The sequence below is a fragment of the Zophobas morio genome, unplaced genomic scaffold, assembly GCF_036711695.1.
Source record: "Zophobas morio isolate AGI-343-1 ecotype UQ-CSIRO unplaced genomic scaffold, CSIRO_AGI_Zmor_V1 ptg000016l, whole genome shotgun sequence".
In the NCBI taxonomy this organism is placed as follows: domain Eukaryota; kingdom Metazoa; phylum Arthropoda; class Insecta; order Coleoptera; family Tenebrionidae; genus Zophobas; species Zophobas morio.
In genome coordinates this window covers 1632916-1647595 of record NW_026972121.1, presented here as the reverse complement: position 1 = coordinate 1647595, position 14680 = coordinate 1632916, and the positions used below count along the sequence as shown (strand labels likewise).

The following is a 14680-nucleotide window of genomic DNA, read 5'->3' as shown; positions in this document are numbered from 1 at the left end:
GTAGCAAGTTGTCTGTGGCAGTTTAGTAAAAGAATAACTGACTTTTTTTGGTGTTGTCCTGTTTTTAGTGGATAAGTTAGTGTAGCGAATTAAGTTTTAGAAGATTGACAATGGGAGGTGAGTTTTAGATATTAAAATTAACCGCCACGGGTGAAATTAGCCAAATTGAATAGTCTCATTGTTAAAATCTGGAAATTATATTTTTTAATGACGTCATTTCCAAAGTTTGCTAAGTAACCCCAATTTAAAATGTTTACGATATTTAATCTAGAGGAAATATTCGAAATAAATGTGAGGCGAAGCCTAGAGTTGTGAACGATCTGAACATTTTTTGTGTGATCGTTTAAACCCGAGACGGAGCCGAGCTACAAAAATGTATACTACAAAATCACTTCGAACTAATTGTTTTCGGAATAAATTAACAAAAAGAGATAGGCATCTCTCCATAACTGCGAGGCGAAGTCGAGAGCTGTAAACAATAATATTCGATTTTTGAATTTTCCATTTTTCTGTTTCTCCAGTATTTGGATTCTTCAATGTTTCGATACTGCTTTTCGATATTTTAGTTTCTCGATTTTAATTACTAGGTTTTTAATTTTTTTGTTTTTTCAATCGTTCAGTTTGGTTTTTGATTTTATAATTTTTCGTTTTCTTAGTTATTATTTTTTCACTTTGACTTTTTTTTGTTCAATTTTCAAAACTTTAAAGTCGAAAACTTGTACAAACAAAAAATTGAAGAGCCAAAAAATTAAAAATCGAAGACAGTGAAAAATCGAAAAAACGAAAAACTAAAATATCTAAAATCGAAAATTTAAAAATCAAAAACTGAAGAAACGAAAATCAATTTTCTGTTTTTTCCCGTCTCAATATTTTTCTGGATTTTATTTACTTGGTTTTTAAATTTTCCGTGTCTACAATTTTTCAATTTCTTGACTACACAGTTGAAGCCGAAAAATTGTAATTAAAAATGGAAAGAAACGAAATTTGTATCGAAAAATGGAGAAACTCAAAAATCGAAAAGGAACATTTGAAATTGAAAACTCGAAAAGTCTAAAATTCGGAGAAACCAAAAATTAAAAAACTTAAAACTTGGAAAATTTAAACTAAAAATCCGATATTGAAAATTCGAAAAAACGAAAAAATATCTAAAAACTGTAAATAGAATAAAATTATATAGTTTAAAATACGAAAAATTTTAAATTGAAAACTCGAAAAATTGCAAAACATAAAATCGTTAAGTTCGAAAAACTACGGAATAAAAAATGAAAGACTAAAAAATCGAATCACATCTAATTTGAAAATCGGAAAAATTGTAAAATTCAAAACGGGAAAACTGAAAAATCGAAAACTGAAGAAATCAAAGCTAAAAATCTAAAAATTGAAAATTTAAAAATCAAAAACTGAAGAAACGAAAATGAATTATCCGTTTTTTCCCGTCTCAATATTTGGATATCTCAATTTTTTTATTTTTAAACTTTTCAATTTTTCAGTGTTTTATTTTCTCGATTTTAATTACTTGTTTTTTAAATTTCCCGTGTCTTCAATTTTTCAATTTCTTAACTATACAGTTTTACAATCTACACTTTTTCGATGTCTCTGTCTTCCGATCTTTTTTTTTTAATTTTTCAAAGTTCCAAGTCAAAAATTGAAGAACCAAAAAATCGAAAAATCTAAAATATAAAAAATCCAAAAAAAAAACGAAAAAACCAATGAAAAAATTCTATAATATAAAATTTGAAAATTTTTAATTGAAAGCTTGAAAAAATGGAAACCAAAAATTCGTAAGATTGAAAAATTACGAAATAAACATCGAAAGACTAAAAAATTAAAAATGGAAAAGATAATTATTGCAAAATCGAAAACTGAGGAAACAAAAAGTTAAAAAATCAAAAAATAGAAACGAAAAGTCCGAAAAATTGTAATTAAAAATTGAACGAAACAAAATTTGTATCGAAAAATGGAGAAACTCAAAAATCGAAAAGGACATTTGAAAGTGAAAACCAGAAAAAAAGCAAATCTAAAAAATTTAAGGAAGCAGGAACTGAGAAGTTGAGAAATAGAAAAGTCTAAAACTCGGAGAAATCAAAAATATAAAATCAAAAAACTTAAAACTTGGAAAATTTAAACTAAAAATTCGAGATTGAAAAATCGAAAAAACGAAAAAAATACCTAAAAACTGTAAATTGAAAAATTATATAGTTTAAAATACGAACAATTTTAAATTGAAAACTCGAAAAATTGCAAAACAAAATCGTTAAGTTCGAAAATCTACGGAATAAAAATTGAAAGACTAAAAAATCGAATCACATCTAATTTGAAAATCGGAAAAATTCTAAAATTCAAAATCGGAAAATGAAAAATCGAAAACTGAAGAAACGAAAGCTAAAAAATCTAAAAATTCATTTTGAAAAATCGAAAAATTCAAACATTTTAAATTCAAAAGTAGAAAAATTGTAATGTAAATATTGAAAAATCTAAAAATAAAAAATCCAGAAACCCAAAAATCGAAAAAAGCATTGGAGAATTTAAAAGTTGATAAATCGAAAAATTGAGGAAATGAAATATCAAAAAAATTAAAAATTGAAACATCGAAAAACTGGAAAATTTAATTAAAATTTGAAGAATTTAAAAACTGAAGAAACGAAAAGTAACATTTTTTCTATTTTTAAATTCAATGAAAAATTCAAAAATCTGAAATTGAATTCTTCAAAAATGACAAAGCAAAACGTTGAGGAAACGAAAAATTAAAACTTGAAAAGTTCGAAAACTGAAAATTTTAACTTAGAAATTAGAATTTGGAAAATTGAAACAAAAAACTTGAGGATCGAAAAATTAAATATCGAAAAACTCAAGAAATGAAAAATCAAATAAAAATTTTTACTTGAGTAACCGAAAAATTTGAAATTGAAACTACAAAAATTGGAAATCGAAACAAAAACATTAAAAAATTGAAAATTTGGAAAATTTAAGTAAACTCAAAAAATTTTAGAAACAAAAAATTGAAGAACAACCATAAGATTGAAAAATCGAAAAAATTAAAAATCAAGGCAGTGAAAAATCGAAAAATCGAAAAAAGTACCTAAAAACTCTGTAAAATAGAAAACTTAGATAACCGTAAATTTAATTTGAAAAATTTTAAATTGAAAACTCGAAAAATTACAAAACAGAAAAGCGTCAAGTTCGAAAAACTACGAAATAAAAATTGAAAGACTAAACAATCGAATCACATCTAATTTGAAAATAGGAAAAATTGAAAAATTCAAAATCGGAAAAGTGAAAAATCGAAAACTGAGGAAACCAAAGCTGAAAAATCGAAAAAGTGAAAAATTCATTTTAAAAAATCGAAAAATTGAAACATTTTAAATTCAAAAGTAGAAAAATTGTAATGAAAAAATTGAAAATACAAAATATTGAAAAATCTAACATTTAAAAATCCAGAAACCCAAAAATCGAAGAAAGCATTGGAGAATTCAAAACTTGAGGAAATGAAAAATCAAAAAAATTAAAAATTGAAACATCTGAAAAGTGGAAAGATTTAAGACACAAAAAACTGAAACTTAAAAAATTGAGAAACAAAAAATCTATTCAAAGACGAAAAATTTAAAAATCTGACATTGAATTCTTCAAAAATGGCAAATCAAAGCGTTGAGGAAACGAAAAATTTAAAAATTCAAAAGTTCAAAACGGAAAATTTTAACTTAGAAAAATTAGCAAAAAATTGCAATTTGAAAAACTGAAGAAACAAAAAACTAAAGGAGCGAAAAATTAAATATCAAAAAACTGAAGAAATGGAAAATTAAATAAAAAGTTTAACTTGAATAACTGAAAAATTTGAAATAGAGAACTAGTAAACATAAGAAATCAAAAATTGAAAATCTGAAAAATCCAAGAATTGAAAAAACAAAAATTTGAAAGTTTGAAAAATCTAAAAATTGAAGAAACGAAAAATTAAAAAATTGAAAAATCAGAATTTGAAATTGGAAGCTATAAAAATTGCAAATCGAAACAAAAAAATTAAAAATTTGAAACATTGGAAAATTTAAGTAAACTAAATTTAGAATAAAAAAATTGAAGAACAACCATAACATTGAAAAACCTAAAAAAAATAAACACAAAAAAATAAAAATCAAAACAGTGGAAAAACGAAAAAAATATGTAAAAACTGTAAAATGGAAAACTTAGATAACTTAAAATGTGAAAAATTTTAAATTGAAAACTCGAAAAATTACAAAACAGAAAAGCGGCAAGTCAGAAAAACTACGAAATAAAAATTGAAAGACAAAAAAATCGAATCACATCTAATTTGAAAATCGGTAAAATTGAAAATTTCAAAATCGGCAAACTGAAAAATCGAAAACTGAAGAAACCAAAGCTAAAAAATCGAAAAATTGAAACATTTTAAAATCAAAAGTAGAAAATAGTAATGAAAAAATGAAGAAACATAATATTGAAAAATTGAAAAATTAAAGAACGAGAACTCAAAAAATTGAAAAATTCAAAAGTTGAAAAATCTAAACATTTTGAAAACTAGAAAAATTACAAATCCAGAAAGCTGAAGAAAGCAGAAACTGAGACAAACATATAAAACAAAAATTAAAAAATCGAAAAATCGGAAAAGTGGAAATTTAAACTTGAAATCTCGAAAAATTGAAAGAACAGACAACTGAAGCTTGAAAAAATTGAAAAATCTAAGAATTGAGAAACGAAAAATCAAAAAGTTTTACATTCAAAATTTGAACAAACAAAAAGTAATGTTTCTTCAATTTTTAAATTCAAAATGGAAAAATTTTAACTTAAAAATTAGAAAAAAATTGCAATTTGAAAAACTGAAGAAACAAAAACCTAGAGGATCGAAACATTAAATACCGAAGAACTGAAGAAATGGAAAATTAAATAAAAATTTTAACTCGAATAACCGAAAAATTTGGAATAGAAAACCAAAAAAATTGAAAATCGAAACAAAAAATTAAAAAATCGAAAATTTGAGGAAGTTAAATATTGGAGAAACGAAAAGTAAATAAATAAAAAAATTTAAGGGTTCAAAAATCAAAATATTTTAAGTTCAAATCTCGAAATTGAAGATCAAAAATTCAGAAGTTAAAAACTGAAAAATTTGAAAATTAGAAAAATTGCAAAATCGAAAAACTGAAAAAACGAAAAATTAAAAAATCAAAAACTTGAAGTTGAAAAATCGAAAAAAAAATTTAAATTGAGAACTAGAAAAAAAGGCAAATTAAAAAATTAAAGAAAGCAGAAACTCAGAGGTCAAAAAATCGAAACCAATGAATTAAAAGTTAAAAAATCGAACAAATGAGGAAACAAAAACCTGAAAGTTCGATAACTTGAAAAATCAAAAAATTGGAAAATTTAAACTTGAAAACTTGAAAACTGGAAAAATTTAAAGAGAACCTGAAAGTCGAGAAATTGAAAAAATGAAAGTTTTTAGAACTGGAAAAATTGTAAACTGAGACAAAAAATAAATAAAAAAATGAAAGTTGAAAAATCAAAATATTTTAAGTAAAAAGAACAAAAACCGAAAACTGAATCAACAAGAAACTGGAATATCTAAAAATAGATTTTTTTGTGTTTGTCTACGACGTCCAATTCCTGTGGAGCTTGTTTTTCTGAAGATGCTCCGATATCTAAATATCGAAAAAATTATATTATCGTGCTTGCATTTTTTGGAGTTTCAACACACCCGGTTATGGGCGCATTACGGACGGCCTACATATTAAACAGCATCAGTTTCGCGTACGCTTAGAGGCAAGATTCGAGTCTGCCCGTAATTATCACGGAAACAGCGACTATAAAAAATAAAAAAATTCAATATATTTCAGATCACGAAACTCTAAAATAATTTTCATCGCTCGAATTATCGCCCACAAAAAGAAACCTGACCGATCTTCGATCATTACCGGCGTCTCATCGCCAGCTAATTAGCCTCCTTTCGGCCGGCCCACCCCACCCAGCGTCCCACCAATTAGTCGCAATTAAAAAATCAAACTCGGCGGAAATTGAAACACCTTCATCACCTGAAAAAAGCCGGCCCGACACGTCTTCTCCGTCTCCCAATTAGCTCCCAATCAAAATGCAAATTCGTCGATTAATTATCGGCCCCGTTTCAGGCGACCTCGTCCAGAACCAGCGCGTCGCCACCAAGGAGGACTACATCTACATCCCGCTCAAGGACCCGTCGCCGCCGGCCAGCGCCGCCAAGCCGCCCCTGCCCAGGGCGCCGCCGCGCGTCGTCGGCGCAAGCGTGAAGGGCGCGCACCACCGAACCCACGATCAGGACCACCGCCGCCGCCGGACTATTGATTCGGGAGAGTGCCCCCGGCCGATGGAGCCCATGGGGCTTATCGAGACAGACCTAGACACCCAAGTGACGGTCATCACCAGCGGTGCGAACAATGTGAAGACGCGCAGCCTCCTTAACCTGGGGGCCGAGCCCAGACTCGGCCACCTCCTCGCCGACGACAGGCAGACCGAGCAGACGGCCAGGCCGCACAAGTCGATGGAGTTCCTGCTGGACAAGCAGAATCTCAAAGTTGTTGAGGTATTTTTTTTTTTTTATTTATGTATATGTAGTGTTTGGGGTTACGTCATTCATTCTCATTGCTCTCGTGGGGCGGTTTGGCGTGGCGGAAGCGTGACGGCGCGCTGCACAGGTGTCCCAAAATGAAGAGTTTGGTATAGGTTTAGTGCGTGTGTGGTGCGGAGAAACGTCGAAACTGCTGCTTATTGCTGAATAATGCAGAATCATCGTAAGTTTGATGTACGTTTGGTGCTAGGTTGAATGAGATGCGGCACTTTCGTAAATGGCTTTCACTTTTTTACACATTTTGGGTTTTCACTTTTAAGCCCAGTTTCAACGATTTCTGAAGAGCTTATTATTCAGACCGCGTTTTACTACTAGTATTTGACGTTGTATTTTTTTAAGGTAACTATTTTTTTTAACAAAATTGTTTAAAAAATAATTACACAAATTTGGCACAAAAACGAAAAAAGTCGACGAAAGTCAACGAATTTTGAGTTGCATAACCTAAAAGTTGAAGTCTTATAGACTTCGAGCAGCAATTTTTCCAAAATTCATTAATTAAAAATAACAGTTTTCGAAATATTAAAAACAAAAATCATTTTCAAAACGAATTTTACCGATTTTTTCGAAAATCTTGGCCCGGGACTATGAACACATCAAGTATTTGGAATCAGTGTGTCGAAATATGTTCTTCTGAATTTTCTGAGGTTTTTAAAGCGAAAATAGAATTAATTTTTTGACCGTTTTTCGAAAAAACTTTGAAAATTACCGAAAGACATATTGTTACAGATTTCGATTTGTAGAAGTTACTTTCGGTTTAATTTCATCAAAAGTAACAATTTCCCAGAAATCAGCTCGTCGAAATGTGTATTTCTGATTTTTTTTTAGGATTTCTAGACTTCAAAAATCTCAGTTATCAATGAAATTAGAATTTTTGGATAATTTTTCGACCACCTTTCGAATATTATCGAAAGACATTTTCTTGTAGACTTCGAGTAGAAGTTCTGTTCGCCTTCATCTCTTTGAAAATCCAATAGTTTTTCCAAAATAACAGTTTTCGGGTTATTAAAAAAAAATCATTTCCAAAACGAATTTTACCGATTTTTCCGAAAATCTTGATCTGGGACCGTGAACACGTCAAGTATTTGGAATCAGTTTGTTGGAATGTCTTTTTCTGAATTTTTTGAAGTTTTTTAGGCGTGTTTTCAAAACTCGAATAGATTTTTCGAAAAAACTTTGAAAATTACCGAAAGACATTTTGTTACAGATGTCGATTTGTAGAAGTTATTTTCGGTTTAATTTCATCGAAAGTAACAATTTCCCAGAATCGCTAAAATATAAAATGACGTTTAAAAAAAAAACAGACATAATTTGATCGAATTTTTCGAAAATCTTGGTTCCGGACTTTCAGCACGCTTTTGGAATCAATTCGTCTAAATGTATTTTCCAGAATTTTTTGAGGATTTTTTTAAGCAACTTTTCAAAAATCTGAATTTTTGACTATTTTTCGAGCACATTTCAGAAATTACCGAAAGATATTTTCTTGTATATTTCAACTTGTAGAAGTTATTTTCGGATTCATTTCTTTGGAAATTCCAGCAATACTTCCAAAATCAATCCATAAAATGGAAAATGACGATTTTCGAAATTAAAAAAAAATCATTTTCAATCTGAACTTTACGGAATTTTGCGAAAATTTTGCCCCGGGACTATCAAAATGTTATGTTTTTGAAATCAGCTCGTCGAAATGTGTATTTCTGATTTTTTTTAGGATTTCTAGACTTCAAAAATCTGTTATCAATGAAATTAGAATTTTTGGATAATTTTTCGACCACCCTTCGAATATTATCGAAAGACATTTTCTTGTAAACTTCGAGTAGTAGAAGTTCTGTTCGCCTTCATCTCTTTGAAAATCCAATAGTTTTTCCAAAATAACAGTTTTCGGGATATTTAAAAAAAAAATCGTTCCCAAAACGAATTTTACCGATTTTTCCGAAAATCTTGATCCGGGACCGTGAACACGTCAAGTATTTGGAATCAGTTTGTCGGAATGTGTTTTTCTGAATTATTTAAAGTTTTTTAGGCGTCTTTTCAAAACTCGAATAGATTTTTCGAAAAAACTTTGAAAATTATCGAAAGACATTTTGTTACAGATGTCGATTTGTAGAAGTTATTTTCGGTTTAATTTCATCGAAAGTGACAATTTCCCAGAATCGCTAAAATGTAAAATGGCGTTTAAAAAAAAAATCAGACATAATTTGATCGAATTTTTCGAAAATCTTGGTTCCGGACTTTCAGCACGCTTTTGGAATCAACTCGTCTAAATGTATTTTCCAGAATTTTGTGAGGATTTTTTTAAGCAACTTTTCAAAAATCTGAATTTTTGACTATTTTTCGAGCACATTTCAGAAATTACCGAAAGATATTTTCTTGTATATTTCAACTTGTAGAAGTTATTTTCGGATTCATTTCTTTGAAAATTCCAGCAATGTTTCCAAAATCAATCCATAAAATGGACAATGAAGATTTTCGAAATTTAAAAAAAATCAGTTTCAATCTGAACTGTACCGAATTTTGCGAAAATCTTGGTGCGGTATCATTAATAGGTTATGTTTTTCGACTAGTTCGTCAAAATATATATTTTTTCTGAAAATGTTTTGTCAACTTTTCAAAACTCGATTTTTCAATGCAAACTTTTGACTATTTTTTGAGCACCCGTCAAAAATGACCCAAAATTACATTTTCTTGTGGATTCTGACATGTGGAAGTTATTTTCGGCTTCAAGACACTGAAAAATCGAAAAACTGTAAAGTCGAAAATTTGTATAACCAAAAATTTGAAAAATTTTAAATTGAAAACTCGAAAACTGTAGAAACGAAAATTAAAAAAATTAAATCATTTTGAAAAATCGAGACATGAAACGTCTTGAATTTTCCATTTTCGCCTCTTCAATATTTCGATATTTCAATTTTTCGATTTCTCTTTTCTCTGTTTCATTTTCTCGATTTTAATTACTTGGTTTTTAAATTTTTCGTTTCTTCAATTTTTTTGAATTTTTAATTTTCCCTTTCGTTCAATTTTACAATTTTTGTAGTTTTCCAAAAACGAAAAACTCTAGTCAATAGAATGTAATCTAAAATTTGGAAAGTTTTCATTTTAAACTTGAAAAATTGTAAATTAAAAAATCGTAAGATCGAAAAATTAGGCAATAAAAATCAAAAGACCAAAAAGTCATAAAATGAAATACATTTCGAAAATCGGGAGAATCAAGAAATTGGGGAATCGAAAAAGAAACAAAAAGTTTAAAAATCGAAAAATTGAAACGAACAGTAGAAAAATTGTAATAAAAAAATCGGGAAACCCAAAAATCGAAAAGCATGATTGAACAACTCAAAAATTGAATCCAAATCCACAAAGTTGAAGAAACCAGAAACTGGGAGGTCGATAAATGGAAAAGTCTAAAATTTGAAGAAATAAAAAATTTAAAATATAACAAAACAAATCGGAAAATTGGAAAATTTAAACTACAAACTCGAAAAATTGTAGAAACAAAAAATTGAAAACAACCATAAGATTGAAAAATCGAAAAAATCAAAAAAATTCAAAATCAAGACAGTGAAAAATCTAAAAGACGAAAAACTGTACATCGAAAAATTGAATAATCTAAGATATGAAAAATTTTAAATCGAAAACCCGAAAAATTCCAAATCAAAAAGCTACGCGATTAAAATAGAAAGACTAAAAAATTGAAAAATGGAATGCACCTGATTGAAAAACCCGAAAATTGAAAACCGGAAAATTAAAAAATACATTTTGAAAAATCGAAAAGTTGAAACATTTTAGATTCAAAATTGTAAAGATAAAAACTGCAGAAACGAAAAATTAAAAGTCGAGAAACAAAAAATTTCAAGAGTTGAAAAATCTAAAAATTCAAAATTTGAAAAATTTTGGGTTTTTCGAACACCCTTCAAAAATTACCGAGAGACATTTTCTTCTAGTTTCGACTTGTAGAAGTTATTTTCGACTTCATTTGTTCGAAAGTTACAACAATTTTTCCAGAATCGAAAAAATGACAATTTCGACATGTTTAAAAAAATTAATTTTCAGAATTTAAAACTTAATTTGATCTAATTTTTCGAAAATCTTGGCTGTGAACCATCAACACATGTTTTTGGAATCAACTCGTGGAAAAGTATTGTCCAAAATTCTTTGAGGATTTTTCGGCAACTTCAAAAATCTCTGTTTTCAATGAAATTACGAATTTTTTGGAAGTTGTTCAAGCGTCCTTCGAAAATTACACAAGTACATTTCGACTTGTAGAAGTTATTTTTGAGTTTGATTCGAAAATTCCAACAATTTTTCAAAAAAAGATAAAAGAAAAAATGACAATTTGCGAAATATGGGTATATTAAAAAATATATTTCCAAATTAAATTTTAACGAATTTTTTGAAAATGTTGATCCAAGACCTTCAAGGCGTTTTTTAACCCAGCTTTGTCCAAATGCAAAGATTTCTTCGAAGATTTTTTGGCAATTTTTCAAAAACCTCAATTTTTCGGTATGGATTTTTGACTTTCGAGAACCCTTCAAAAATTAGCTAAAACATTTTCTTGTGGATTTCGAGTCGTAGAAGTTATTTTCGGTTCCATTTCTTCGAAAATTTCAACAACTTCTCTAGAATCGATATAAGGGGAAATGACAATTTTCGAGATAAATATTTTGATTTTCTAGTTTCATTGAAAAAATACTGAAAAACCTTTTCTCGCAAGTTTATACTTGTACAAGTTGTTTTCACCTTCGACTCTTCGCAAATTCCAATAATTTCTCCAAAAGCGATAAAATAAAAAATGACTACATATTTCCTTTTTTCAAAAATCTTAGTTTTTCAGTGCAATTATGATTTTTTGACAATTTTTCAAGCAACATTTGAAAATTACCGAAAGCAATTTTCTGGTAGATTTCGACTTCTAGAAGTTATTTTCAGTTTCATTTCCTCGACAATTTCGACAATTTTCCAGAATCGATAAAATTAAAAATGACAATTTTCGAGAAATTTCAAAAAAATGATTGTCAAACTGAATTTTACCGAATTTTTCGATAATCTTGGTTTAGAATCATCGACACATTATGTTTTTCAAACCAGCTCGGCGAAATATATTTTTCAGAATTTTTGGAAATTTTAGAACCAACTTTTCAAAAATGAAATTATGAATTTTTTGGAAGTTGTTCAAGCATCCTTCGAAAATTACAGATGTACATATCGACTTATAGAAGGTATTTTCAAGTTTATTATTTCGAAAATTCTATCAATTATTCAAAATTCGATAAAAGGAAAAATGGCAATTTTCCAGATATAATATATTAAAAAATATATTTCCAAATTGAATTTTAACGAATTTTTTGAAAATCTTGATCCAAGATCGTCAAACGTTTTTTTAAACCAGCTTGTCCAAATCAATTTCAAAGATTTTTTGAAGATTTTTTGGCAAATTTTCAAAAATCGCAAATTTTCGATATGAATTTTTGACTTTCCAGCACCCTTCATAAATTACCCAAAAACATTTTCTGGTAGATTTCGAGTCGTAGAAGTTATTTTCGGTTCCATTTCTTCGAAAATTCCAACAATTATTTTCAAACTGAATTTTACTGAATTCTTTGAAAATGTTTGTGAAGATTTTTGGCAACTTTTCAAAAATCTCAGTTTTTCAGTGAGATTATGATTCTTTTACCATTTTTCAAGGAACAATTAATAATTACCGAAAGCAATTTTGTGATAGATTTCAACTTCTGGAAGTATTTTTAGTTTCATTTCCTCGACAATTCCAATAATTTTCCAGAACCGATAGAATTGAAAATAACAATTTTCGAAAAATTTGAAAAAAATCGTCGTCAAACTGAATTTTACGAAATTTTTCGATAATCTTGGTCCGAGAGCATCGACAAGTCATGTTCTTCGAACCAGTTGATCGAAATATATTTTCCAAAATTTTCCGAGAATTTAGAACCATCTTTTCAAAAATCTCAGTTTTTCAGTGAAGTTATAATTTTTGGATAATTTTTCGAGCGCCGTTTGAAAATTGCCGAAAGCATCTTTCTCGTAGATTTCGAGTTGTAGAAGTTATTTTCGAAAATTCCATTAATCTTTCTAAATCGACAACATGAAAAATGATAACTTTCGAAATATTAAACAAAAAACATTTTCAAACTGAATTTTATCGAATTATTCGAAAATCTTGGTTCGGGATCATCAACACGTCATATTTTTAGAATCAGTTCTTCGAAGTGAATTTCCCACAATTTTTTGACGATTTTCAGTTAACTTTTCAAACACCTCAATGTTTCAACAATTTTTCCAGAATCGATTAAATCAAAAATGACAATTATTTAAAAAATTTGATTTTCAGACTGAATTTTTCGAAAATATCGAAAGCAATCTTATAGATTTCGACTTGTAAAAGTTATTTTCGGCTTCATTTCTCCGAAAATTCCAACAATTTTTCCAAATCGATAAAATAAAAATGATAATTTTTGAATTATTTAAAAAAACATTATTTTCAAACTGAATTTTTCGAAAATCTTGATCCGGAACCATCAATACGTAATTTTTTGAGGATTTTGACACAATCTTTCAATGGAATTATAAATTTTGAAATCATTCGAAAACTATAATTACGTCTGACGCGTATTCGCCTGAATTGAACTAAAATCGAGTTAATCCAATCCGAAGTAACAAAATATTTTAACTAATCTCGGTATTACGACTAAATCTGCCAAACTATGTAATGTATAACGAAACCATTTCCTTCCATATTATTAGATTATTAGACTCGGTGAATGTCGAAGTTCCCATGATTGGCTTCTCTTCTTTCAGTCTTTTTTACGACACAACCGCTGTTTAATCTGACACGAAAAATAACCCAACCAAAACCACAAACCCAAAAAACGCCTCACCAGAATTGTGTTTGTTCATCACAGCTTAAAAAAATTGAGAACATAGTTCTCTTCTAGGCGAATAACATCACGAATGCACTAGACTCGACACGAGATTTGCATAAATTTTCGACTCCGAGAGATTTATAGCGGAGATCGTTGCTGAAATATTACGAGATTTAAAAAGACAACGCTGAGAAAAGTCGACTTTATTGTCTTTTTTTAAAGAAAATCGATGACTCCACTAACAATTTGCAACTTCCAGTAATGATTAATGTTATAGCTTCGTCTAGATAAGCCGGAATCGATGTTTTCAAGGTATTAGCATTTATTGATTTTCTTGGTTATAAAATTCATATTGCGCTATAAAATTTAAATGAAAAGTTTTATAACGTGTGTTTATTATTTTCTGCCTGGAGACGTCTGCGTATTTTAACATAACGCTGTGCCTGGAATAAACGCTGTTTCACGCTAGCGAAAACTTACTAGAGTCTGAAATTTTTCACCAAAAAAGTGGTTTGAAAATGTGCTTATGACCATTATGGAGACATGTAGTCCGTCTCGAGTAATAAATATTTGCGACGTTTTATTTCCATAAGCCTCTTACTTGAACGAGCTTTTATCCTCAAGTGCATCTTATTTCAAGGGTTCGTGGAATAATAATCGGGACTGTTGAGAAAATCGCTCCTAATGGAAAAGTATCGTATTTAGTACTTGTGGTTTATGAATCCGCGTCGACTTTTTAATGTAATAATTATCCGTTATTTATCACAGTCTCCAGATAAAATTATTATCGTGAAACTGCGGATGCGGCTACAAGAAAATGGAAAATCTCGCCGTTTCCACAACCATATTTCGAACTTATCACGTGAAAATTACGCTCATCTATTGATTTTCCTTCTTTCTGCCAGCCGGCAGAATTCCTTTGATACCATCAGAAATTGGAATCGATAAGAGGGGTTATTGAAGTTTAGATATGCACCAGAGAGAATCCATCCTGTTTCCTGGCAGGATATGCGCGATATTCCGACTTTTCCGGCAATCCTGAATATTCATTACCCTGTTATTGAAAAACGAAACCTTTCGCGATATTATTTAGTCCTGCTCCACATTATCTCGTCGAAAAAACCGTATTAAAACGATAACGACGCCGTAAAAGAAATTCCAAAGAAAGAAAACTTCATCCGCTCAAGTGCGAAGGAAATATGCCACT

The 14680-nt window shown here is 29.1% G+C and overlaps 1 protein-coding gene across 1 annotated transcript in view; it reads left to right on the top strand.

The window, feature by feature from the left end:
- LOC135129517 (uncharacterized protein) overlaps positions 1–14680 on the top strand; it is a 98819-nt gene that overhangs the window by 43175 nt on the left and 40964 nt on the right. Inside the window, exon 5 of the mRNA XM_064056682.1 lies at positions 6126–6556. Within this exon, the coding sequence (XP_063912752.1) occupies positions 6126–6556 (431 nt within the window). The remainder of the gene's footprint in view (positions 1–6125; positions 6557–14680) is intronic.